Raw genomic sequence first — 24,167 nt, 5'->3', positions numbered from 1 at the left:
ACCTCTCACCCTGCAGACATGGGATCCCTGATCCAGGACACCATCAGGGAAGAGCTGACCACGCAGGAGCACAGGCTTCCCTCCCCATCCCCCAGACATCCACCAGGGGCCCACATCCATACTGCAGGAGGTGGCCATGCCTTACTCCTCCAGCCCCAGCGCCTGCCCCTGACTCTGACCGTGGACCAGCGAGCCCAGGACAGGGCCCCACAGAGGACAGGCAGCAAGGGGCTCAGAGATCCTTCCTGTGCAGAGCTGGAGATATTCTGACCAGGTCTCAGGGGCCAGGAGGAGCCTCAAACTGTGAAACTGTCCAGATCCCTCCTGAGATGGGGCCACTCCATGCGCACCTGTGATGAGCACAGGTGACCTTTCCACATGAGGACAACTCATAAACATAGATGAACCACCCATCTCGGCAGAGCCATTTATTCCTCCAGGCAAGGAAGTCAATAAATAGATCTTGGGGGGTCTTGACCAGCGAGGGCTGAGAGGTGAGGACTGCATGCCCGGCCCTCTGGCCAGCACCAGAACAGGGGTGGTGGTGGGGGCACTACCGGGGCCAGGATGCCTCCTCCCCAAGCAGGGGCAGCTGCTAGGCCCCCTCCTCCTCCCCCGAGTCCTGCTTCTCCCTCTGGGCATCACTCCACTTCTGCGGTGCGATCCTTTTCTTGGGCCCGTGGGGCGGCGGGCCGATGAGGGCCTCGATGTCCTCGTAGTTGATCACTTCCTTTTCCAGCAGGGCACTCGCCAGCTGGAGGAACAAGAGGGCAGTGTGAGCGGCAGATGGGGGCCCAGACAAGAGCCCTTTGAGAGCAGAGCGCGGAAGGGGGAGGGCCCGGCCTCCCAGACCTGCCACTTCCCAGGGATGCAGCACAGGCGGGCAGCCCACGCAAAGAATCGCTCCCTGTCTCCACCTTAGAGACAAGCCCAGCTGCCAGCCTCATTAACTTTTCTACTTCCCTTCCCAATCTGTTTATTTTGGGCAACTTGGATTTCTTCTGCAAACGTGTGTGAGTGTCAGCATGGGGGGGCAGTGGAGGTGATGTGCAGGATATATAGCCCCCAGTGACGGGTTCCCGTCACCCCCACGCTGGCTGCTCTGACAGCTGGCCCTTGGAAAACACGGGCTTGAACTGCAAGGCTCTGCTCGCACTTGGAATTTTCTTCAATGAACCTGCCTGCAGGACTGGGGACCTACAAGCCGCAGACGCAGAATTGTGGGCAGGGAGGGCCGACCTGAAGGGGGCGCCCAGGGTAAGTTGTGTGGCACTCGGTCCTGGAACTCCAGGACGGTGCGGGCAGGTCACAGCAGCAGCAGACTCGGCTCCCATGACAGGGTCCCGGCAGGTTCTGCACTGCCCACGGCTCCACGCAGGCAGGTGTTGCTGGTCTCAGGACGTGACACCACAGTCCCCACAACATTGCCTTGAAGAAACAGCTGGCCATCCACCAGGAGCTGCCCCTTCACTAGGTCCAGAGACACTGCCTCTGGGGTCACTCCAGACCCGACACCCAGCATCACTGTGAGGACATCACACACAGCCCAACCGGGGTTGCTCCCCACACGCTAGACCAGCCCTCATGCTCTGCTGTCTGTAATAGGAGGGGGACTATCCCAGCCAAGAAGGCCTGGCAGACGTGAGCACCGAGACCAGAAGGTGACCTGGGTGAAGTGTGGGCGTGGTGGTCACTGGGTTGCAGAAAACAAGCCTGACTGGTGGGGGGACTGTTCATGGGCTGAGAGCTCTGTGCCATGTTTGCAGCTCCCTGTGCATCTGAAACTCTTCTGAGCTTTAACGTTTAGTGTAAAATTTCCAGAACTTTGAATTGGAAAGGCCTTAAGCCACATCAACCAGACCCACTGCACACTGAAGCTGGTAATGGGCCTGAGGGCTGGCAGCATCCTCCTGTCTGCCCTGAAGGAACTGGCCCTGGCCTGGCAGGTGCGTGACATGAGGCTAAGCAAGGCAGGGAAGATGCTGGATCCAGCTGAGCTGGATGGGGTCTGTTGGTCATGTGGTTTTCTGGGAAGGGTGAGTGGCTGCGTCAGTGTGAAGTGACAGCGGGCCCAGCTCCTGGCAGGCGTGGGGCTGGGGACAGAGGCTCACCGCGTGGAGCTTGTCCAGGTTGTCCCGAAGCACCTGTTCCGTGTGCCTATAGGCAGTGGCCACCAGCAGCCTCGCTTCCTGTGAAGGGAGAAGATGTGTGATGGTCAGGATGGCTGCTGCTGCGCACGGAGTCCCCTGCGGCCTGGCCCCAGCACTAAGGCACATGGAAGAACACGAGTTCAGAACACGGCCTTTTGTGTCTTACAGGGGACAGGAGAGCACGGCGGCCAAGAGTCTCCTGCCCTCACCCCCACCCCAGGAACCCCCTGTGCAAGGGGCCGCCAGCTCCTGGAGCCTGGGACCCCGTTTCATCCTCCACACCCAAGGCTGCCTACGTGCCAGTGCCTACGTGCCAGTGCGCCAGGCTGCCAGGCTGCCTGAGGGTGGTGGCATTGCCTGGCCGTCTCCTCAGGCCACAGAGATCACAGGCACTGGCTCTGTCCCTGGAGGCATTTATTCGCTGTCCCTGATGGCCCCGCAGCACCCACAGTTCCATCAGGAGCCAGTGGGGCCTCACCCAGAACCTCAGCTCCTGCGGGCGCAGGGCCAGCACACCACAGCCCCTCCCCACACACATGGCTCGGGCTGGGAGGGACTAACGTGGTCCATCATCTGCTGGAGGCCCTGGCTGAATGGACGCCGTCCGATGCCCGTCACGCCCTCCTGGGCCTCGGGGAAGGAGACGGGCCCGATGCTGGGTGCCATCCCAAACTGCTTCACCATGGAGTAGGCGATGCGGGTGACCTTCCGCAAGTCGTCCTGTGCCCCTGGAGTGTGGGATCAGAAAAGGAGGTGATTCCCTGCAACTGCAGGTCAGGGACCCCACCAGCCCTGACAGCAGAGGCAGTACCCAGGGACCACTGTACCCTGACAGCAGAGGTGGGAACCCAGGGAACAACTGTGCCCTGTTGCTGGTCCTTTAAACTTAAAACATTTTTCTTTTCTGTGAAAAAACAACTCGGGGTTTCCCTGGTGGTCCAGTGATTGGGAATCCACCTGCCAATATTGGAGGCATGGGTTCAATCCCAGGTCCACGAAGATCCCACATGCTGAGGAGCAACTAAGCCCATGGGCCAGAACTACTGAAGCCCAAGTGCCCCCCAGGGCCCACGCTCAGTAACAAGAAAAGCCACCACAATGAAAAGCCTGCACGCCGCAACCAAGACCAGTGCAGCCAAACACAACCCTTAATGAAATTCAAGATGGCATGTGCATCCCACTACTTAGACCCCTCCACAGATTCCCCCTCCCTCGTGGAAGGGCTGAGGGCACTGAAGCAGCGCAGGAGCTGCTGCTCACCGGAAGTGACCCTGTTGAAAGAGATGGACTCGGATGCACGGCCGCCCAGGGCCATGCACATGCGCTCGAATAGCTGCTCCCTGGTGAAGAGGTGCTGGTCTCTAGGGAGCATCTGAGCGAAGCCCAGGGCTGCATTGGTCCGAGGAGTGATGGACACCTGCACAGTGAGGTGGTCTGTTAGCCGGCAGGACCCAGGCTTCAGAGATGAGGGGGCACAAGATAGTCTTTGCTCAGAGGGTTCGAAGCAAGGAAGCCAATCCGAGGCCCCCATATTTCTAACAGCATTTGCAGAGAAGGGCATGAGGACCCCATACACAACCACGTGTCCATGAAGGAAAGAACGGTGACGATGAGAGATGAGCCCACGTGATGAGGCCAGCCCCGAACAGGCACAGGTCTGAGGGTCACAGCCGTGAGAGGCCACCCCGAGGCTCCGAGGAGTGCACGTCACCATGCTGGCTGGCAGGGACTGGGTGCGAGCGAGAGGACCTTCTCAGCACAACTCGTCTACCTGGCCCTCAGGCACCAAATGAATGTCCTACATTCATTTTCTTGAGATACTGCGTGAAGACACTGATCTTAATTACTGGGTCTTCTCACACGTACACGGGGCTCAGTCACAGCCCTCTGCAGAGGACATGACGGACCAGCCTGAGCAGCAGGGCACCATCCAAGGCAGCCTGACAGCAATGCTTGGCTGTAGCCGACGCCCCTGGGAGACACCTGTACCCAGGCTGCAGCTGCCAGCACAGCCCTCTGTCTGGAGGTCAGGGAACAAGGAGTGAGGGGGGAGAGGTCCAAGTGGCGGGCAGTTACAACCCTCAACACGGGGCACCCATGTCCCCAACACGGGCATTGTCCCTGGTGGTCACTCAGGGACCCCCGGTCAGAATGTTACCACCGGGGTGGCGTCATGGCATTAGCCCTGCCACGTACATAACATGTGCTGACCTCCTTTCTAAGTTAGCACATCTCAGAGCTGATGGTTCACCCGGCAGTTCTTATTTCCACAACCTACCATGCAGATGGGGAGGGAGACTGCAGGTCATCATGTGGCTTTCCCACGGTCACCCACCCCCACCCCTCCAGGCACAAAACGTGGGCCTTCCAAAGTGAGCCCAACTGGGCAGCCAGGCCAGGGCTGCCCACACACACCTTCATCACAGCCTCTGTGTGCTCCAGCAGCCAGCCCACCAGGGCGTGGCCCGACTCGTGGAACGCAACCACCTTCTGCTCTTCCTTGGAAAGGACTTTGCTCTTCTTGGCAGTCCCTGAAAGAAGATCAGAAAAGTGAGCCTCAGGCACCCCAAGTACATGGCAGGCACATTCCTGAGGTGCCAACGCAAAGTCGCCACTGGACTCTCAGCTTCTGTGTCCCCAGCCCAGCCACCCATCCTCTCCCCGGCTGCTTGGACTATGAGGATGCCGCAGGAGCCCCGCTTGGCCCACTGACCCCACCACTCAAAACTCCGTGGACTGCAGCCCCTTCAACATGGCCCTCGCTGGGCTGTGGGGCCGACGGCATGACCTAGCAGGGCAGCTGCAGCCCGGGACTGTCCAGTCCTCTTTACCTGAATCGCTGACCCTTCACCTCATAACCTTTCATTACATCCCCTGCTCAGGTCACTGCTGAGGCCTCACCCACTGTCCACTCATCGTTACCCCTGAGTAAGCCCTGGGTTCAGGGATGCGACCGGGACACCTACGCCGCCAGCTTCGAGAGGACACGTCCCACGTGCTGGCTGTGGCAGTCGGGCTGTCCCCGGGCCCTGGCGGCTGCCGCGCGGGAGCACCCTGTTCAAGGCGCTGCACGCTCAGGCAGGATTCTGGGCGCTCTTCTCTAGTCTTTCCCACTTAGAACACACTTGCTGCAAGCATATCACTTTTCATGCAAAACAACTGGCTTATGTAAACTCTGATCTACAGTGAGGAACCTCGAGACGAGCCCTTCTGTCCTCGCGCACTTGCTGTCCCCACTGCGGAGGGTCTGTCCTAGGTCTGAAAGACTGAGGGGGATGGCCACCTGAGCGAGGCACGGCTTCCTTGGCATCCCACTCGGTGCCTTGGTTGGAATTCCGTTTAAGGATAAGACACACCATGTCTGGTGTTGCCACAGGAGCTACAGGAGCCCTGGCCTGCTCTCCTCACAGAAGTCCATGCATTCCACATCCAACAGCAGTGGGAAAGCACTGCCCAGACGCCGCCCTCCCCTTCCCCCCAACAGGGCACGGAGACCCTGGCATAAAAGGCCTCCTCCTCGACCTAAGGAGCAGCGGCTCCAACCCCTGCCCATGTGGACAGCAGCTGTCTGCGCACCGCCCATCAGCTGGTGGGCCGAGAACACTGAGTTTGCGAGATCCTTCTACATTTCTGTTTCAAGAGCCCGCCTGCTCCTGGTCAACAGAGAGTATCTCAAACTAAGGAGAACAAGTCACACCTGACAGAGAAGCAGGAACAGGTGGCCTGTGTTCCCTCTGGGGCAATAATGCCATCACACAATGTCTAGGCCTGCCCCCTCCCGCCCCGCGAAGACGCGTCCGCATACCGGCCACGACGCGCTCCACGGCATAGTCCAGGTTGGATGTGTGCACAGCTGTGTGCCCCTCCCGCGCCGCATGCAACGCGGCCTCGTTACAGATGTTGGCAATGTCAGCACCTGTCAGCACGGGGGTGGGGGGTGTTAGTAGACGCAGAGGTATGGGGGTGGCAGGGGAGCCACCCTGTCCCCCTCGAGCTGCCCCACAGCTGTGCTCAGCAAGCAGCCTCTCTGGACCCCCTCTTTCCTTCCACCCACTGTTTCAGACACACACTGAGGGATGAGAAAGGTTCTTGACACCCATGAGGTTCTAGTTCAGGGTGTTAAAGGTCCGAAGGGAAGAAACTTACACCATGATAATAAGGATTTACACCACGATAACAGGGGTTTTTATTTACATCCCCTGTGAAATGAGAACCGTACAGAAAAATCTAGATTTGTGATAACATAGAGAAGGTGGCGGGGAGGGACACGGCCTCGCAGGGTTGCCTCTGGTGGGGAGCAGTGGGAGGGAGCAAGGCTGGGACCACCCTGGGGCACGGGACAGAACCTTGGGGAGGAGTCCCTCTACCCCTGCCTGCTGGGCGCACACCACTCCCACCCCAGCTGTGCTGGCCGAGGAGCCCAGAGCAGGGCTGGAGAGTTCCCGGGGAGGTCTGCTCCCGTTGACCCCAGACTAGGACCAGCGCCCCTACGGCCCTACCACTGAAGCCAGGCGTCAGCTCCGCCAGCCGCTGGGAGTAAAAGCTGCTGGCCCGCGTCAGCTTCAGGCTCTTCAGGTGCTGCTCAAAGATCTCCTTCCTTTCCTAAAGGACAGAGGGCAAAGGCCACAGGTCAAAGGCCACGGGACAAAGGCCACAGTGCCAGCTCCCTGCTGATCAGGAGCCACTGGCTGTGAGGTCAGCTTCTACTCTCAGAAACCAACTCAAGAGCCACAAATGATACCTCCACGCATGTCTCCACGGAAATACTAACCTGCCAGCCACCTGCTACACTCACCCTCCAGACCCTTCCCTGCTCCTGCGGGGTCTCCAGCTCCCTTGGGAGCCACCAGGAAGGCCCGACACCCTGAGAGGTGGGCGTCCAAGTTGAGGCCTGAGGCAGCAGGGCCAAGAGGTCCCAGGGCTCACAGCCGTCCACCCCGTCAGGGCCACTGTGCAGCTCACTCTCCAAAGCCACCAGCACATGGGCATGAGGCTCTGCAAAGGCTATCCAAGGAACTCAGCCCAAACGTCTCATCATAAAGGTCAGTGAGAGTCAAAACCAGAAGAAGGGCAGGGAGCCTGGATGGACCAGCAGGGTCGCACTGACCTGCAGCGTGGGAAGGTCGATGAAAACGTGCCTGTCCAGTCGGCCCGGCCTCAGCAGAGCGTTGTCCAAGATGTCAGCTCGGTTGGTGGCCGCCAGGACGATGACGTGGTCGGTGGTACCCATTCCTGGAGGGACGGACAGCGGCCATGAAGGTGCGGACCCCAACCTGGCAGCTTCCCCAGACCGCCACCGATAGCAGCACCACCAGAAAAAGTGAGGACCACCCAGTGTGCAAGAGGCCCCAGCTTCACTGCCGGAAAAGCGAAAGTCTCACACGGAAACGAGAGGCTTGCTGGAGGCCAGGGCCCTGGACAGACCGGACTCCACTCCCTGGGCCACCTGGGGACGGAGGGGCACCCCCATAGCTTGTCTCAGCCTCCTGCCTGGGCTGCCCCTTAGGGTTCCCCAAATGCCTGCCCGCCATAGGCCGGGGCTATGAACACAGACCATGAGATTATGTAACAGTGAAAAGACACTGAAAAACGGCAGAAACAAAGGATACAGGAGAAAACAGCAGCCATGCCAGGGGCTCCAGGAGGGCGCTCCCGCAGAACGGCCTCTGTCAGCAACCCGCCACAGGGCTGGTTTAGGGACTCACAGTTGTGGACACACGAGAGGGTGACACCGTACAGACATCCCCACGGCTGAGTGCTGACTCCTGTGCAGGGCCCACGCTGCAGGCGCAGGCCGTATGCTGCCCCCAGCGGCTGGGCACGTGCCCCTCCACTACCATCACCACGAAAACCTCACTGTGCCAGCCCCTCACAACTACTCATCCATCTGTTCTCTAGCATTCTGTCATTTGCACAATGTCAGATGATTGGATCAGATGATTTATACTCTCTGAGGTTGACCCTCTCATTTGGCATAAATCCTGAGGTCCAGTCAGGCAGGCTTGCATGACAACACCCGGTGTCTGCACTATGGCCAGGTAAGCACACACAGAGCTCAGCCAGGCACCCACTGAAGGTCGCACAGGCTCTTTCCAGGGTGTTCAGCTATCACAAGGGAACACTGGAGTACCGTGTTCTGTGGACACCAGATCAGCATGCAGATTGGGCGTGCTCAGTCTGTTCAGAGCCAGCCCAAGAGGCTGCATGCTGTCCACCCCCGCTGCAGGGGGTCAGGTTTGCTTCACGGACGCCTTTTCACAGCTGCTTCACTCACTTGAGGGCCAAGGTTCACACAGGGGTCTGGGATCCAGTCTCCTCATCCTCACCACGTCTGCTGTTGCCACTACCTTGATCAAAGACTGAGTGCACAGCTAAATGACAAGTGATGCGTGTGTGAGGACGGAGTCACGGCCCAGTGCTAGGGAGCTGAGAACAGGCTCTGCAGAGGCACTGGCTGCGCTCGCGAGGAGGTGACGGCTCAGCACGGGAGGACGGTGCTTCAGCAAGACGTGCTGGAGCCGCCGGCATCCACACACACTGAGCCAGGACCAAGCGGCACGCCTCCTGCAGATTCAGCCAACACAGGTCACAGGCTAATGTTTTTCCACATTAGGCTGTGGGAGGGCTACCTGTGGCTGCCTTTGTTTCCTTTCTATTTTTTATTGAAGTGTATGTTATTTACAGTGTTCACGTACACAACACAGTGGCTCCACTAGTTTGCATATACGTATGTATTGATGTACGTTCTCACAGGTTTTCCTCCATCACACGTCATTACGAGGTACTGACTATAGGTCCTTGCTGGTTAGATACTGGCCCTTTCCATGAACTTGGGCAGACTCAAGTCCACGGGGGTGTGGACAGAAATGTCCACCGTGGGGCATTGAGCTCGAAGGCCTCTCTGTGCCCATCAGGCTGTGAGAAGGGTGGCAGGTGCCCGGCCTCCGCCTGTGTGGTGGGCTTCCTCTAGCGCTGGCTTCCCACGGCCAGCACCCACTCCTCCCCGAGGGGTGACAAAGGCTCCTCAGTTGCCCCTGCAGGCGGAAGAGGCTCAGCTGTCTCTGTGCACAAAGGCCCCTTCGCAGCAGCCCAGCCTTGCCAGGGCTTCTGGGGGGCGTCCAGGGAGGGAGCAGGGGCTCTCACGGCTGCAGCAGAGCCGGCAGAAGTCACCCCCCTCCCAGCAGCACAGAGGAGCAGAGAAGGTGCCAGCTGGGAATGCTTCCTGGGGGTGCACGTCGCCTGGAGGGTTGGTCTCTGGCTTCAAGTGCAAACAACAACAGGAGCAGGGGTGGGAGGATTGTTGCCCTAGGGCCACAAGGGAGCCCCCCCATCACCCACACAAGGTCACGACTAGGCGCAGGGCTGTGCTTTAGCCTGATGACATGTCAGGAAACCCCTGCTCCGAGAGGAGAGGGGCACCCCACCATGTCCCTGCACCGCCCCCACGACAGTGGCTTCAAGATGCTCTGCCCGTGTCACATAGGAGCACCATGTTGCCCATCTTTCTAAAGAGAGCCAGAGGTCACAGTCCTGTCTGCACTTCTGACAGCAGTCATCACATCCTACGATGGGATATCTAGGGAGCAGGAGTCTAACTTGCACACGAACAGACGGCACGTTCAGGATCCAGCCGCTCACAGCCCAGCACACAGGGAGGGGCCGGTCAGAGCCGGGGGTGGGGTGGGAGGCAGGCCCCACTGGGGACCCCATCTCCAAGGAGCATCTCATACAGCCATGTCTCAGGTCCATAGTTCTTGGGCACATCCTCCCCAGGAAGACGGCCCCTCAGACCTTGGCCACGGGGCAGAGACCCTGAGCTGTTCTGACTGACACACCCAGATGCAGAGAGGGACGCGGGTCTGCAGGGGCACCCCCAGATGCAAACGGTCCTCAGGCCCTGACGAGGCCACCCTTTCCTTGCCCTGTGAGAAATCACTATGATTTTGAACCTGCGGGGCTTTCACATGATGAAACACTCCCATGTATCAGCCCCTGACCTGCCCAGCTGCAGGCCCGAGTCCCGGCACCAGGGTCAGGGGGCGTGGGCGCCAAGGCCAGCTGCATGGTTCTTGCCAACACCTGGGCTGGACCTCGCTCTGAGGACGTCCTTTCCCAGGTCTGACCTGGAGGAAGTATCACAGCCACAAGGGCAAGGAGGGGGAGTCAGGTCCAGGTCCAGGAGAAGACTAAGGAGACAAGACACTGAGGCAACATGAGCCTGCCCTGGGCCCTGCAGAAGCGCACATCTGCCCAACGCCCATGTCACGCCTCTTCCATGTAGGCCTTCAGGCTGCGGTGGGGGTGGGGGGAGGACGCTTATAGGAATTCTGACTGCTTCTGCAGTGCTTTTGTGAGTCTGAGACTTTGAAAATAAGAGGCCAAAAAAAGATTCACCTTTAGCCACATACAACCAAAATCCATTGCCCCACACACTGGTCACCAGATCCACCATCCCAAACACTAAGAACACTTTAAAGAGGAAAATAAATACACCAATAAATGGTTCTCTTAGAACCAAAACTACTTTGAGAAAAAAGCATCTTTCTCATCTACAAGACCTAGAACAGAACTAGAATTCTGATTAAAGAAAACTTACAGATGGGTCCTGCACAGCTGGAGCATGGGGAGGGGAGAATGTGGAGCTGATATTTAATGGGGACAGTTTGTGTTTGGGAAGATAAGAAAGTTCTGGAGACGGACTGTGGTGATGGTTATACAACACTGGGAACGTACTTATAGCCATTAGACTCTGCACTTAAAAATGGTGAAAATGGCTTTATTTTATGGTTTGTATATTTTACTATAAACAACACAAACACATAATATTTACACACACACACCCCCAAAGAGGATCTTACAGGAGTAGCTCAAAAGAAAAACAACTCCATTAAAAAACTGTGTGGCAGCCAGTTCCAGACGTCATCTCAAGGACAGCTGACAGAGTCCCTGGCAGTGTACCTGAGGCACCCACCGTACCCACGCTGGGCACAGAGACTCCTGTCAGCATGACCCCTGGCCCCCTCTGAGACTGACGACCACTGTCATGACCTGACCCCACTTGATATTCCCAGCTTTTCTTTCTTGTTTCACTACTGCCCTGACTTTGGGAAACTGAAAGCTATGTTTCTGGTTACCTCCTGCTGGAGAAGAGCTCTCGGTGCTGACACACCCTCACTGTCCACGAGCATCCCCGCCGATCCCAGCCCCACGGTGCTCACCGTCCATCTCCACCAGCAGCTGGTTGAGCGTCTGCTCCTCCTCTGTGTTGGAGAAGCCGGACACGGCGGTGGAACGCTTCTTGCCCACGGCGTCAATCTCATCGATATACACGATGCAGGGGGCCCGGGCCCGGGCTTCCTTGAAGAGGCTCCGCACACGGGCCGCACCGAGGCCTGAGGACACAGAGGACGGGGAAGTGGACAGGTCATGGCACGAGCCCTGCTCTCAGGGAAAGCCCAGTAGGTGGCCTCTGGCACACATGGGCTGGCCTGTTCCCTCCTAAACTCCCCAGGATGTCAGCACCTGCTCCTTCCATGCCCATGACTCCCAGACATGGGTCTCATGTTTCCATCTTCACCCCCAAAGCCCCCGATACGCAGCCAGGTGGGCCCACCTCCAATGACCTCCACGAACTCTGGGCCAGCCATTGCCAGGAAGGGCACCTGGGCCTCCGTGGCCACTGCCTTGGCCAGCAGCGTCTTCCCGCAGCCAGGGGGGCCGAGCAGCAGCGCGCCCTTCGGGACCTTGGCGCCAAGCTGAAGGAAGCGCTCCGGGCTCTAGGAGAGCAGCAGAATGCAGGCTGATCTCTGGGCTCCAGAGAATCATCCAGACATGACCCTTGGAAGGCTTGGGTCCTGAACTGGCCCCGTCCACACGGCTCAGGGAGAACAGAGTGCTCCGCCGTGACAGGTGACGGGCCGCGCAGGGCACCATCGGTCTGGGCTGAACAGGGGACGCACCAGGAGCGCAGCATCAGGCTGGGCAGTCCCCCCGCCCACCATGCCCCACATGCTCACCTTCAGATAATCCACGAACTCCTTGACCTCCAGCTTGGCTTCATGCATTCCTGCCACATCTTTGAAGCTGACTCCTTTCCCCATCTTGCCATCCACAATGGTGAAACGAGCCATTTTCAGCTGATTCTGGGCAGAAAGATAGAGGGCGGAGCCCTATGCAGCCCAGCGGGGCAGGGCGAAGGAGCCGGGGGGCCGGTTCACCCGCACATCCTCCCACCCCTCCACTCGCTCAGATGGCAGGGAAGGGCACAGTCCAGACACATGAAGGCGGTGACAGAGGCTGCCTGGCACTGAGCAATCTGCCCTAAAGGAAAATGCTTCCCACGTTAACCCAGTGATTTAACAGAGTCTGTGTGGGAGTGTTCTTATTTCTCTATGTGACTTTCCCCATTAGTCTCTGACTTCTTTTACTGGTTTATATAAAAGTTACCTGCTGATGCTACTGCTAAGTCGCTTCAGTTGTGTCTGACTTTGCGTGACCCCATAGACGGCAGCCCACCAGGCTCCCCCGTCCCTGGGATTCTCCAGGCAAGAACACTGGAGTGGGTTGCCGTTTCCTTCTCCAATGCATGAAAGTAAAAAGTGAAAGTGAAGTCGCTCAGTCGTGTCCAACTCTTAGCGACCCCATGGACTGCAGCCCACCAGGCTCCTCCGTCCATGGGGTTTTCCAGGCAAGAGTACTGCAGTGGGGTGCCATTGCCTTCTCCTAAAAGTTACCTAAAGACACTCAATTCTGCAAGTGTTGGTAAAAATGTCACCTCGTTGATTTTTGGCAAGCAATCTGGCTGGACAGATAAGCTCTCAGTGAGCAGCTCACCTTAGCCATAATCTCCTTCAGCTCTCAAAAGAGGCAGTGTGTAGAATTCGTCACAGCATTATTTAAGTACAACAAAAAAACAGTCCAGAATGTGCAAGAATTATCACATTGGTTGAGCCAGGTATACTGCACCCCAGGAGACACCACGCTGCCCAGTGTGGATGCAAATCCAGAGCTCCCAAGGGCCCATTCAGGGAGAGACGGGGGCACTCTACCCCCACAACCCCGGTTCCCAGGAGGGCCTCCTCTGTGGCCCGTTGCTGACGTGCCTGATAAGCCAGGTACGACTTGACAGGGAGGGCACACTGCGCCGAATGCCACTGGAACAGGAGGATACTTGTGGAGTGTATTAAGGTTGTTCTTTTGAAGACAACCTTCAAAGATGTCTCAGCTAGTACATGAAACCCCCAAAAGGCAAGCCCGGCTAAGAGGGAAGTGCAGAGTGCACTGTATTATGGACCCCCTTGGGTTCAGCCCCTCCCACATCACCAAAGGGGCCTTGGCTAGAGCTGGGGAGCCAAGCCCCCGTGTCAGACAAACAGAAGGAAAGAGGAGCTGCCAGACGACCTCCAGATAGGCCTTTGACAGGCTAGTATCCACCATGCACCCATCCTGCCATTTACGGGAGAGGGTTCAGCCCAAACACAGACAAAATCCCAATGGCACAAGTTCAGGGGAACAATGTGCACAACTTACAAAAGCACTGAATCCGCCTTCCCGTCCTGTCATCCCAGCCAGACGGAAAACATACCACAGGATGGCCAGGCCCACGGCCGTCATCCCCAGGGCGTAGAGGGCACTGGCAGGAGAGACAGGCGGGCAGACGCTCAGGCGCGGCTCCGGGCAGCCCCCAGACGCCTCACCCAGGCTGGGCCCAGACCTCCCAGAAGGAAAAGGACTCCCTCACTCTGAGACCAACCTGTGGAGCCAGCACTGAAAATGCATCTCATCCAGTTCTCACCACCTCTCTTCCTTCATATGTTGCCCAGGTCTAGGTACCGCGGTGCTGAGCAGGCAGCACCAACCAGGCGTGAAGCCAGAACCACCACCCACTGTCCAGAGCCCTGGACAGCTCACGCCCACAAAGAGCAGCTCTTCACCATCCATGTGTTTTGCTTTCAAAAGTAGGCCACTGCTTTGGGTCACTAAGCGAAATCAGCCTAACAGTACAAAGAGCAAACCCTGGGGCTTCACCCCCAGATGAAGAGGGGTGTGCCCCCACTCCCTAGAACAAGCAGAGGTGCTGCCTGGGGACCCTGCCCTCTGAGGAGCTGGAGCTGTGACAGACACGTGGCACTTCCCAGATGCCGCCAGTCCCCATGAGGGGACACAGCCCTATGCACACCACAGTCCCAGCGCCCAGCTACACGCCCAGGCCTACCGAGTAACTGGCTCCCCCTTAGAAGGATGCAGATCCCACCACCCGTAGGCCCTGCACAGAACCAACAGGTTCCCAGGGACATCTGCTTCTCCCTTCCCTGCCCCACTTTCCTGTTTGCAGATGGCAACAAACCCACCCTGCGCTAAACAAGAAGCACTACAGACCACTGGAGCAGTGACCAAGGGCTTCCCGCCCCATGCCACCCACTCCAGGCCTGCCTCCACCAGGGGCTCAGTTCACTGTGGGCACAGCCAGTGTGAGACTCTGTTTGGACTTTTTGTCTCTCACGTCACAAAGTGAAGCCTGGTTTAATTCAGAGGCCCCCAGAAACGACCAACCTACTTTCCAAAGAATCCCGTCCGCTTGTAGGAAACTGGAATCCTGTCCTTGCCTTCGATATTCAGCTCATCCTCGGCTGCTCGAAGCTTCTCTTCAAATTTGTCAATGTTTGCCACCTGCATTCGGTACATCAGTGCCAGCCGCTGGGGGCAGAGAGCAGAGGCACGTGAGAGTGACAAATAGGCCAGACGGCTGACCCCAAGGACAGAGAACGGTGCCCCTGCCACACTGCGGACAGCTACATGGCTTCAGAAGCAGATGCCTGCTGCTCAGCAACCTCCTCCACATCTAGAAAGCTTTTGTTTTCTCAAACACAGTTACAGTGAAATGTTCACTAACAGAAGGCTGTGAGCAAATGCAGGGCAGCACATGCAACTGAAACTCAGCACCGGGCTGGCACTCCGCTGGAGGGCAAAGCAGACCCTGGCAAGGAGCCTGAAGTGTGGGATCCAGACCCACAGTCACCCTCCAAAAGTTCACTGTTTGCCCGTCGGCTGGACCTGACAGTCAACCGAGGCGGCTCCTCGGTCCTCAGGGAGACAAGAGGCTAAGGAAGAGGGAGTGGGTGGCACTTCCTGGAGGCTAGAGGGAAGATCTCATCACTGCCACCCCGGCCCACATCAATCATCTGTCCAGCAGCCATGCTTTCCAGAGCAAACTGTCCTCTCTGATTCTAAGCTCTCTAGTGTGAAGGTCTCATCATTGCCACCCCAGGCCACATCAATCCTCTTTCCAGAAGCCATGCTTTCCAGAGGAAACTGTCCTCTCTGATTCTAAGATCTCTTGGAACTTAGAGCAACCAGATCTCCCTCTGCTCTCAAGTCTCTTCAAAGTCTAGCAGGACGACCATCATTATGAGTGGTCAGGCTCCACTTCAGAGGTTAAAAGGCCAGGTCCTCACAGCAGGGTCCACCCAGCCAGGTTCCAGCACTGTCACAGATTACCTCTCCACTCCCCAACGCCAGATCCGCTACTGGGGTGAAACCCACAGACCCTTCCGCCTCTCCCCTGCCCGCACAGCAGGGGGCCACTTGTGGTGGGGAGGAGCAGGGTCCCTCTCCTCTGCCCCCTTTCTTTCCTGCTCCTTCCAAGTGCCAGTCCTTGCCAACCTGTCTTTCTGCCACCTGTCCCAGCCCGAGAGGTTTCCACCTCGACAGCCCCACCACCTCCCTCCTGCTGCTCACATGCCATGTGGACCCTGGACGTTCGTTGCCACCCTCCCGACTCTTCCCGAGGGCCACATGGCCTTGCCCCCTTCTCAAAGCCTCCAGGCTCCTCCTTAAATCAAGACACTCACGGCTCGCTCTAAGCAACCCCCGCCGGCGCGGCACTCACAGGCCGCCCAAACACCACGGCACCGGGGTGCAGGTACACCTCCACCACGTCGCTCTCGGGCACCACTTGCACCCGCTGCACCTCGCCCTTGGCCAGCATCTCGTGCACGAAGTCATTCCAGGAGATGTTGCCTCCGCTGGAGCCCAGCGCATTGAGCAGACTCATGATCACTGCGATGACGAACAGGGTGCGCAGCCGCTCTCGGTACATCTGGTCCTCGCGCTCCCTGCGCCTGCGCTCCTCTGCAGGTGGGGAGCAGGCGTGAGAGGAGGGCGGAGCTCGACGCCCAGGCCCCGTGCCCCGCCTCCGAGGCCCTCCCCAGCCCCACCCTACACCCGCACGAGGGCTCTGCACCCTCTGTGCTTAGGTGCTCAGTCTACACTTGGCCAATATTACAACAAAGTGACTAATTACAAGCTGTTCAAGGTCACGAACATTCCTGTTCACTGAGGTCCCATCTGCTTAGATAACATGAAACCATTTTTAAAGTAAAAAACTTCCCCAGGGTACTTCCCTGGCAGTCCTCTGGCTAAGACTGCCCTTCCAATGCAGGAGGCATGGGTTCCATCCCACAGGCCCCCGGGGGAAGCACCCCCTCTGCCCAAAAAATTAGACTGAAATACCTTCGTCATCCTCAGGGCTCCTCCCCTTGGCTTTACCATTGTCCTTGGTCTTCTGCTTTCTCCTCGAAGTGTTAAAATAGTAAGTGCCTCCTACAAGAAATGGGGAAAGTGCTTAACAGCAACCAGACCTGCAATTACAGGGAGACATTCAGGACAAAGGGCTTCCCTGGTGGCTCAAACGGTAAATAATCTGCTTGCAATGCAGGAGACCTGGGTTCAATCCCTGGGTTGGAAAGATCCTCTGGAGAAGGGAATGAGCGAAAGTGTTTAGCCACTCAGTCATGTCCAACTCTTTGTGACCCCATGGACTTAACTTCCCCCCTTGGAACCCGTCAGGCTCTTCTGTACATGGGATTTCCAGGCAAGAATACTGGAATGGGTTGTCATTCCCTTCTCCAGGGGATCTTCCCGACCCAGGGATCATACCTGGGCCTCCTGCATTGCAGGCAGAATTCTTTACCATGTGAGCCACAGTGGAGACCAGAAAGGAATGGCAACCCACTGCAGTATTCTTGACTGGGCAACTTCATGGACAGAGGAGACTGGCGAGCTACAGTCCATGGAGTTGCAAAGAGGTGGACATGACTGAGCACTAACACACACACTCAGGAGAAGAGGACACTTCCAGACAACCAACAAAACATAAACTATCGAGAACCTACCTGCACAGGATTTAGAAATTTGGATGATCATTCTTGGTACAATCTTTACTCACTATGAACGATAAACCACTTCAACTGAAGGTAAGTGTTTTTATAATTTAAAGTAGCCAACGTGATGGAATAAAAGTTATGACCATAAACTTGAGAAACTGTCATGTGTCTGTGGGAGAACCACCCTTGCCACACACACAGTCGCCTGCAGTGAATTAAACAAATGAGCAGCACAAGCAGCTGTGGCACGGCAGCGCCCGCTCCACACACTGAGGCTCTCGCTTGTCCCCATCAGCGCTTAAAACGGGGGAGAGCGCCTCAGAAAGTCACTGGGCTGCACCTTCCTTCACAGACACTAACAAAATCACAAATAAAACCGCCTCTGTGTCCACCAGACACAGGGCTGTTGGAGGGTGAGGGCTTGCCGCTGGGGGCAAGTGTGGGCTGCTGGGACTGGGTAGGCACAAGGCTGCTTGTCTGCAGCAGTGGAAGACTCTACTGTTTTCCTGTTCCAAATGAATAAAGCGGGGAGTAAAAGCATAGGTGTCAACCCTTACAGGCCTTTGACCTAAGATAAAGGAGACAGCAGGGGGCTTCTTCTGTGGTCCAGTGGTTAAGATTCCCCCTTTCAGTGCAAGGGTGCAGGTTCCATCCCTGGTCTGGGAACTAAGCTCCCATATGCTACAGGGTGCAGCCAAAAGTTTTTAGAAAGAGAGCGAGACAGACAGCAGGATATCACAAGATGTCATGAAAACGGTGCAACTCTAGTGTAAAATCAAGTTATGTTTACTTAATTTCTGCACATAAGCCATACACAGTTTGTAGCTTCGTACCATTGCTGGAGCTCACTACAGAACATGAAAATGTTAGTTGCTCAGTCATGTCTGACTCTTTGTGACCCCATGGACTGGAGCCCGCCAGGCTCCTCTGCCGATGGAATCTCCAGGCAAGAATGCTGGAGTGGGTAGCCATTCCCTTCTTCAAGGGATCTTCCCAACCTAGGGATGGAACCCATATTCTCCTGAATTGCAGGCAGATTCTTTACTATCTGAGCCACCAGGCAACATGAAAAACCTGTCAGGCAGCCCTTACTAAGCTTGTAGCTCCTTAGTAAGCATTACTGGAGCTGGCTACAGAACATGAAAAACCTTTGACAAGCAGCCAAATCATGGCCAGAATTTTTAAAAAAAGAAGAGACAACTCAAAATAAGCAAAAATGGCCTGTTCTGACCTTAGACAATTTTTGTCTAAGTTTGTCTAAGTTTTTCCTTCTCAAAAACTTCACTTCAGAGTATCTGAGGGCTCACACTGGGTAGCAGCTGAAGGGCCTCTTAGTGATTTCATTTTTTCTGACAATGTCAAACAAGCAGTCCTCTGAATTTATTCACAAATGCCACACGTTCTGCCTGTCACTTCTGTCTTTTCAAAGATACAAACCTAGAAGCTTCCCGAGTCCGACTGGATTCTGTACAATGTGCTGTTTCACCAACAATCTGCTGATTCCTTCAAAGGTAGGGGTTAGCAGTCGCAACTGGAAACTCTGAAGAGAAAAGAAGGTCACAGAGCCTCAATCACACGGACGCCACCACACAGCTGACAGTGCAAACTCACCCCTGATACAAAATTTTTCCTGAAAGCGCCAAGATTCATTTATATAATATTTCCACTGCCCTGAAATATGAACCAATAATCTGAGCATTATTTCAAAGTTTTACCATAACATCAAAAGAAAAAAAAGTTCCAAATGTCAACAGCAAGCAAGCAAGTCAAAGAAATGCTGAAATGGAGGTGCGGAACACTGGCTGCTATTCTGTGCCCCAGGACTCCTTCAGGACACAAGCAGTAAAGGCTTCACTGGTTGTCCAGACCTTTTGCTCCCAACATCTCCAGACTACCGTTCCTTGTGGAACATTCCCAGGAAGTCCAGTTTCCCACTTGAATATGGTCAATGGTCCAACTTAACTTTTTCTATCTCAGTGGTAGTAATTTCTCCATTTTTATTGACTTATTTATTTTAAGGGCTTCCTTGGTGGCTCAGATGGCAAAGAGTCTGGCTGCAATTCAGGAGACCAGGGTTCGATTGCTGGGTTGGGAAGATTTCCAGAAGGGAATGGCTACCCATTCCAGTATTCTTGCCTGGAGAATTCCAGGGGCAGAGGAGTCTAGCGGACTATAGTCTAGGAGTTCCCAAAGACTGAGTGACTAACACACTTAACATACATACATTTATTTTAAATTCTTTCCCTTAGTTCATCCCTGGTCGGCTGCTATTATGAAGAAAAGTAACTCCTTACCAAAGGAGTATGCTACATATAATTTCCTGTTAGCAACAGGTTAAAAATTCCTAGTATATACAATTATTATCCAGTTTAATTAATACTACTATACTTGGTTCAGTGATGGCCAGGAGGCATATAAGGGAGAACCACAGAGAGGTGGACAGGGCACCATAAACGAGGAACAGTGTGTCAGGCACAGCACACACAAAAGTCATTCTTCAAAGTCAACCCTAAACGCTGTTTGTTTAAACCAGATTATGTTATTACTGTTCTAGTTGTTAGTGAGGTAATCTGTTAAGTATCCACAAGTACATGTGAATTGCCTACTTCAGTCCTTGCTTATTTTCACAGAGTAATCAAGTCTGACTAAAATTAATGAATTATGATTTTCCTTCTCAATAGAATTAAAAACAAAAACAAGTGTAATATATCCATTCAGTTCAGTTCAGTCGCTCAGTCGTGTCCGACTCTTTGCCACACCATGGACTGCAGCACACCAGGCCTCCCTGTCCATCACCAACTCCCAAAGTTTACTCAAACTCATGTCCACTGAGTCAGTGATGCTATCCAACCATTTCATCCTCTGTCATCCTCTTCTCCTCCTGCCTTCAGTCTTGCCCAGCATCAGGGTCTTTTCCAATGAGTCAGTTCTTTGTATCAGGTGGCCAGAGTATTGGAGTTTCAGCTTCAGCATCAGTCCTTCCAATGAATATTCAGGACTGATTTCTTTTAAGATGGACTGGTTGGATCTTCTTGCAGTCCAAGAGACTCTCAAGAGTTTTCTCCAACACCACAGTTCAAAAGCATCAATTCTTCCACGCTCAGCTTTCTTTATAGTCCAACTCTCACATCCAAACATCACTATTGGAAAAACCATAGCCTTGATGAGACGGACCTTTGTTGGCAAAGTAATGTCTCTGCTTTTTAATATGCTGTCTAGGTTGGTCATAACTTTTCTTCCAAGGAGTAAGTGTCTTTTAATTTCATGGCTGCAGTCATCATCTGCAGTGATTTTGAAGCTCCCCAAAAGTTAAGTCTGCCACTGTTTCCCCATCTACTGCCATGAAGTGATGGGATCGGATGCCATGATCTATAGTTGTTCAGACTCAGAAAGGGTGTAGAATAGGATTATGATATGAAATTGGTCCTCAACTTATGGTAAAATATAATAATACATTACAACCTAAAATGTGAGGGTTGGGGTCCTAAGAGAGGGCTAAAAAAATCAGTGAAAAAAGCACATAGGGTCTGTTTCCAGAGTGAAATGTTAACATTAACAGGGCCTGGAACACAGCCTTGACACAGAGGGTCAATGAATTTGTGTCCATAACATGGCAAGCTACACGATAAGAGTAAAATACACTTACAATGCTCACACGAAAAACAGCTCAGAGCAATTGGAAGGCGCTAGAATTCATCCTGGAGTGATCTGATCTATATGAATGCAAATAATCCTCTGCTAGATATTCGTGAAACTCTTAACTCGATTCAATTTCAAAACGCCAGGAAGATGCGCAAAAAATATCAATATACGAAACAAGCGCTGTTGTTTAGTCGCTAAATCCTGTGTGACTCTTTGCGACCCCATGGACTGTAGCCCGTTAGGCTCTTCCGTCCATGGGATTTCCCAGGCAAGAATACTACAGTGGTTTGCCAGTTCCTTCTCCAGGGATTTTACCCACGCAGGGTACCATCCTGCATTGGCAGGCTGGTTCTTTACCACTGAGTCACCAGGGAAGCCCGAACAAGGGCTTGAGAAGTCCAACTGTGCGGCTTCGCCCCTGATTTCTCCCTCGGGCTGCCCGCCGGCCTCGCCGCCCGCCTCTCCTCCAGTTGCAGGCAGGAGATGCCTCTCGGAAGACGAAGCCGAAGCGGCGGAGAGCATCCTCCAAATTACCATCCCAAACGTCGCTGCCGGAGGCCCGTACATTACCTGCAGGGCTCGGCCTCCATGCCCGATGGGGCCCATCGGAGGCCTGTGGACGTCATTCGGCCACCTCCACTTGGCTCCGGAAGAGCAGCCTGGGCTCCAGCCCGAGTAGGGGCACCGCAGCCGCCCCGGCCCCGGTCCCGGACCCGGGCGGAGAGCGCGCAGCAACAGCCACGCGGCCGCCATGTTGACCTGGAAGCCGCGCCTGCGCTATTGGGGGGGGCGCGGGGCCCGGGGGGGGGGGGGGGGCGGTCTCTGCGGGGCGCCTGCGCGGTCGGGCGTCCTCCCGGCGCCTGCGCGGTCGGGCTTCTTCAAGTCAGGCCTCTTGGTCAATCTTCGGTACCCCGCGATCGGGTTCCGTGACCGAGAGATCCGCTGCAACTCTAATCCGACTGGGATTCTTTAGCGGGTTTGAACTGCCACTTTGTACTGCGAGTACAAGCGCTGCGCGTAGAACTGCAGCCTGGCGGGCCTCGAGTGGGGGCATCAGACGCCGCTCCAGGTCGCGGCTCCCGGGAGGACTTGGCTCAGCGGGTCCAGGGGCTGCGGAGGGAGCCCGGGAGCCGGAAGGGAGCGGACGTGCGCAGATGGCGGGGCCAGCCTGAGGCCCTGATCCCAACTTCGGGCCCAAACCCTGACCCCCGACTCCCGCCTCGGATCCCACCTAGACCCGGGCCCCTGACTCCTACCCCGCCGCAGTCTTAGCGCGAGGAGGATGCTGCAGAGGGGAGAGTTTCGTTCTTCCGGGCTCTGGCCTCAGAGCCTGCCCGGCTGGTGCCCCAAGGGCCCTGTGTACGGAGAGGAAAAGGAAAGGGCTTAGGGTAAGAGCAGGGACTTCAGGGTAGCTGAGCCAGCTCCCGGGCGCTAGCAGCCGGCAGTCTTGTCCTACAGATGCTTAATTTTGAAGAGGTAACCGTTTCCTCCACTATTCTTTTCTCGTGAAGACAGGCCGACTCCCTCTAGAAGTCATGCCTAGCTCTGGATCATGGCCTAGGAGACTGTAGTCCACTCCATCTCTGGGAGAAGGGGGGGAGTCTGTGGTTTTATCCCTGGGATTTCGGACCCCAGGCTCCCTGCGGTCTGGTGCTGGAGTGCTTAGCCCTGAGACTGCTGACTGTATGGTGACTTAAGTTTGTTTCTGTGTTTTTCTGTATTCCCCAAATTCCTAAGGTCATTAGGCAATAACCATTCTTACTGAGTGCTAGCTAGGGCTTGGCTCTGTAGCAGGCATACTTTTAATCCTCACAAATGTGAGAAGTAGATACTTTTACATCTGTTTTACAGATAAGGAAACAGACTCAGGACACTTCAAAGTAATTTCTCCGAGGTCACAGCTAAGAACTGATGCACAGAGTTTCAGAGCTGGTCTGACTGGTTTCAGGGCCTGTGCTGTCCGCCCTATGGCTTTGTGTTACAGCAGTAACATGTATGATGTAAAAGTCCTGAAGCTCAGAAGATTTAGGAACATTGTTTTAAATGCAGAGTCTTGATTATTGGTCCTCGGCTCCAGCAGCCAGGTTCTTGTGTGTGGAGAGGGGCTGCCCCTGACCCGCACATCTGGACTGCTTGCCTTTCTCACTTTCTCTTTTCACAGTCCATCCATCCTCCCTGGTTTTCTCCTTCACTGTTTTTCTTTCTCTGGTTAAATTGTCCCGCCCACATTCTGCAGTCCACTCCCCCTAGACCAGTCGCGTGACCATGATCCTGACCAGGCTTCCGAGAGTGGTTTCTTGCACCCTTGCACCCTATTGAAGCTTATGCAATGCCGCCCTGACAGGAAGTGACCCAGCCCCACCCTCCCCCGGTTCTCTCCTCACCCCGACCAGAGAATGTGTGACTCAGAGCCTCTAACAAATTTGAACGTGTTTGGGGATAGTGTAAGATGCAGTCTCATTAACATTGCTTGAAATAAAAAGCGTTATTGGAATCTAAGCTCTTTTCAGGAGATTCATCTGAAAGCAGTGCAGGGTTATTGCAGGAGTTGAGCTCTAGAGAAAGCATGCTGGCTTTTGTCCTTCTGCGCCTCAATTTTCTCATTAGTAAAATGGGGATAAAATTATCTGCAGAGCCAGGCTGATATTGGGTGTCCCTCAAGTTTGTTGTAAAGATAAAATGCAACAGAAGTGAAAGCATCCAGGTTGTCATGGGAAATGAGTTGCTGGGAAATATTAATTCACTTGTCTAAACACATTTACTGAACAACTGTGCTTTGCGAGTTGGCTGTGACCCAGCCTCAGGTAGGAGGTGGACCTTGACTCTGAACCCTGCCCTGCTGAGTCCCACCTCTGCAGTGGCCTTGGGGACGGGTGTTTAGTTAGAGGACTCAGATGCCCTGTGGCCTGGACTCCGGAAGAGGTGGGGGTGGGGGTGGCCTCAGCTGATCTGGCTCCTCCCAGGCCCAACTCCTGATCATTTTCCTGAGTCCTTCCTGTTCTTCACCTGCTCTCTCTGTTCTTTCTGTACCTTGTGATTTCTGTTTACTCATTTCGACTTCCTCAGCCCTCTGAACCCTGTACACATCAGGACCTTTGGGCTCTGCTCCCTTTAATTGTTTGAGAGGTGATCTCATGGTGAGCTGGTTCTGACCAGGGCATGTTGAGGTTGCTGTATCACCTCCCAGACACCTCACACAAAGCAGGGCCTG

The 24,167-nt window shown here is 55.2% G+C and overlaps 1 protein-coding gene across 1 annotated transcript; it reads right to left on the bottom strand.

The window, feature by feature from the left end:
* Positions 1 to 413: 413 nt before the first annotated feature.
* On the bottom strand, positions 414 to 21,742 carry SPG7 (SPG7 matrix AAA peptidase subunit, paraplegin). Its single transcript, XM_006043171.3, has 17 exons — positions 21,527 to 21,742; positions 18,752 to 18,854; positions 16,662 to 16,751; positions 16,039 to 16,280; positions 14,707 to 14,846; positions 13,680 to 13,782; positions 12,167 to 12,292; positions 11,764 to 11,926; positions 11,369 to 11,542; positions 7,258 to 7,382; positions 6,650 to 6,752; positions 5,956 to 6,066; positions 4,566 to 4,681; positions 3,411 to 3,567; positions 2,712 to 2,878; positions 2,112 to 2,189; positions 414 to 754 (listed from the first exon to the last, which is right to left on the bottom strand). Exons 1-17 carry the CDS (start codon positions 21,707 to 21,709, stop codon positions 596 to 598), a joined length of 2,340 nt encoding a protein of 779 aa, XP_006043233.2. The 5' UTR covers positions 21,710 to 21,742; the 3' UTR covers positions 414 to 595.
* Between the last annotated feature and the right edge of the window lie 2,425 nt (positions 21,743 to 24,167).

This window comes from Bubalus bubalis, chromosome 18 (genome assembly GCF_019923935.1).
Source record: "Bubalus bubalis isolate 160015118507 breed Murrah chromosome 18, NDDB_SH_1, whole genome shotgun sequence".
NCBI classification, from domain to species: domain Eukaryota; kingdom Metazoa; phylum Chordata; class Mammalia; order Artiodactyla; family Bovidae; genus Bubalus; species Bubalus bubalis.
The sequence above is the reverse complement of the archived record's forward strand: the minus strand, read 5'-3'. Positions and strand labels throughout refer to the sequence as shown.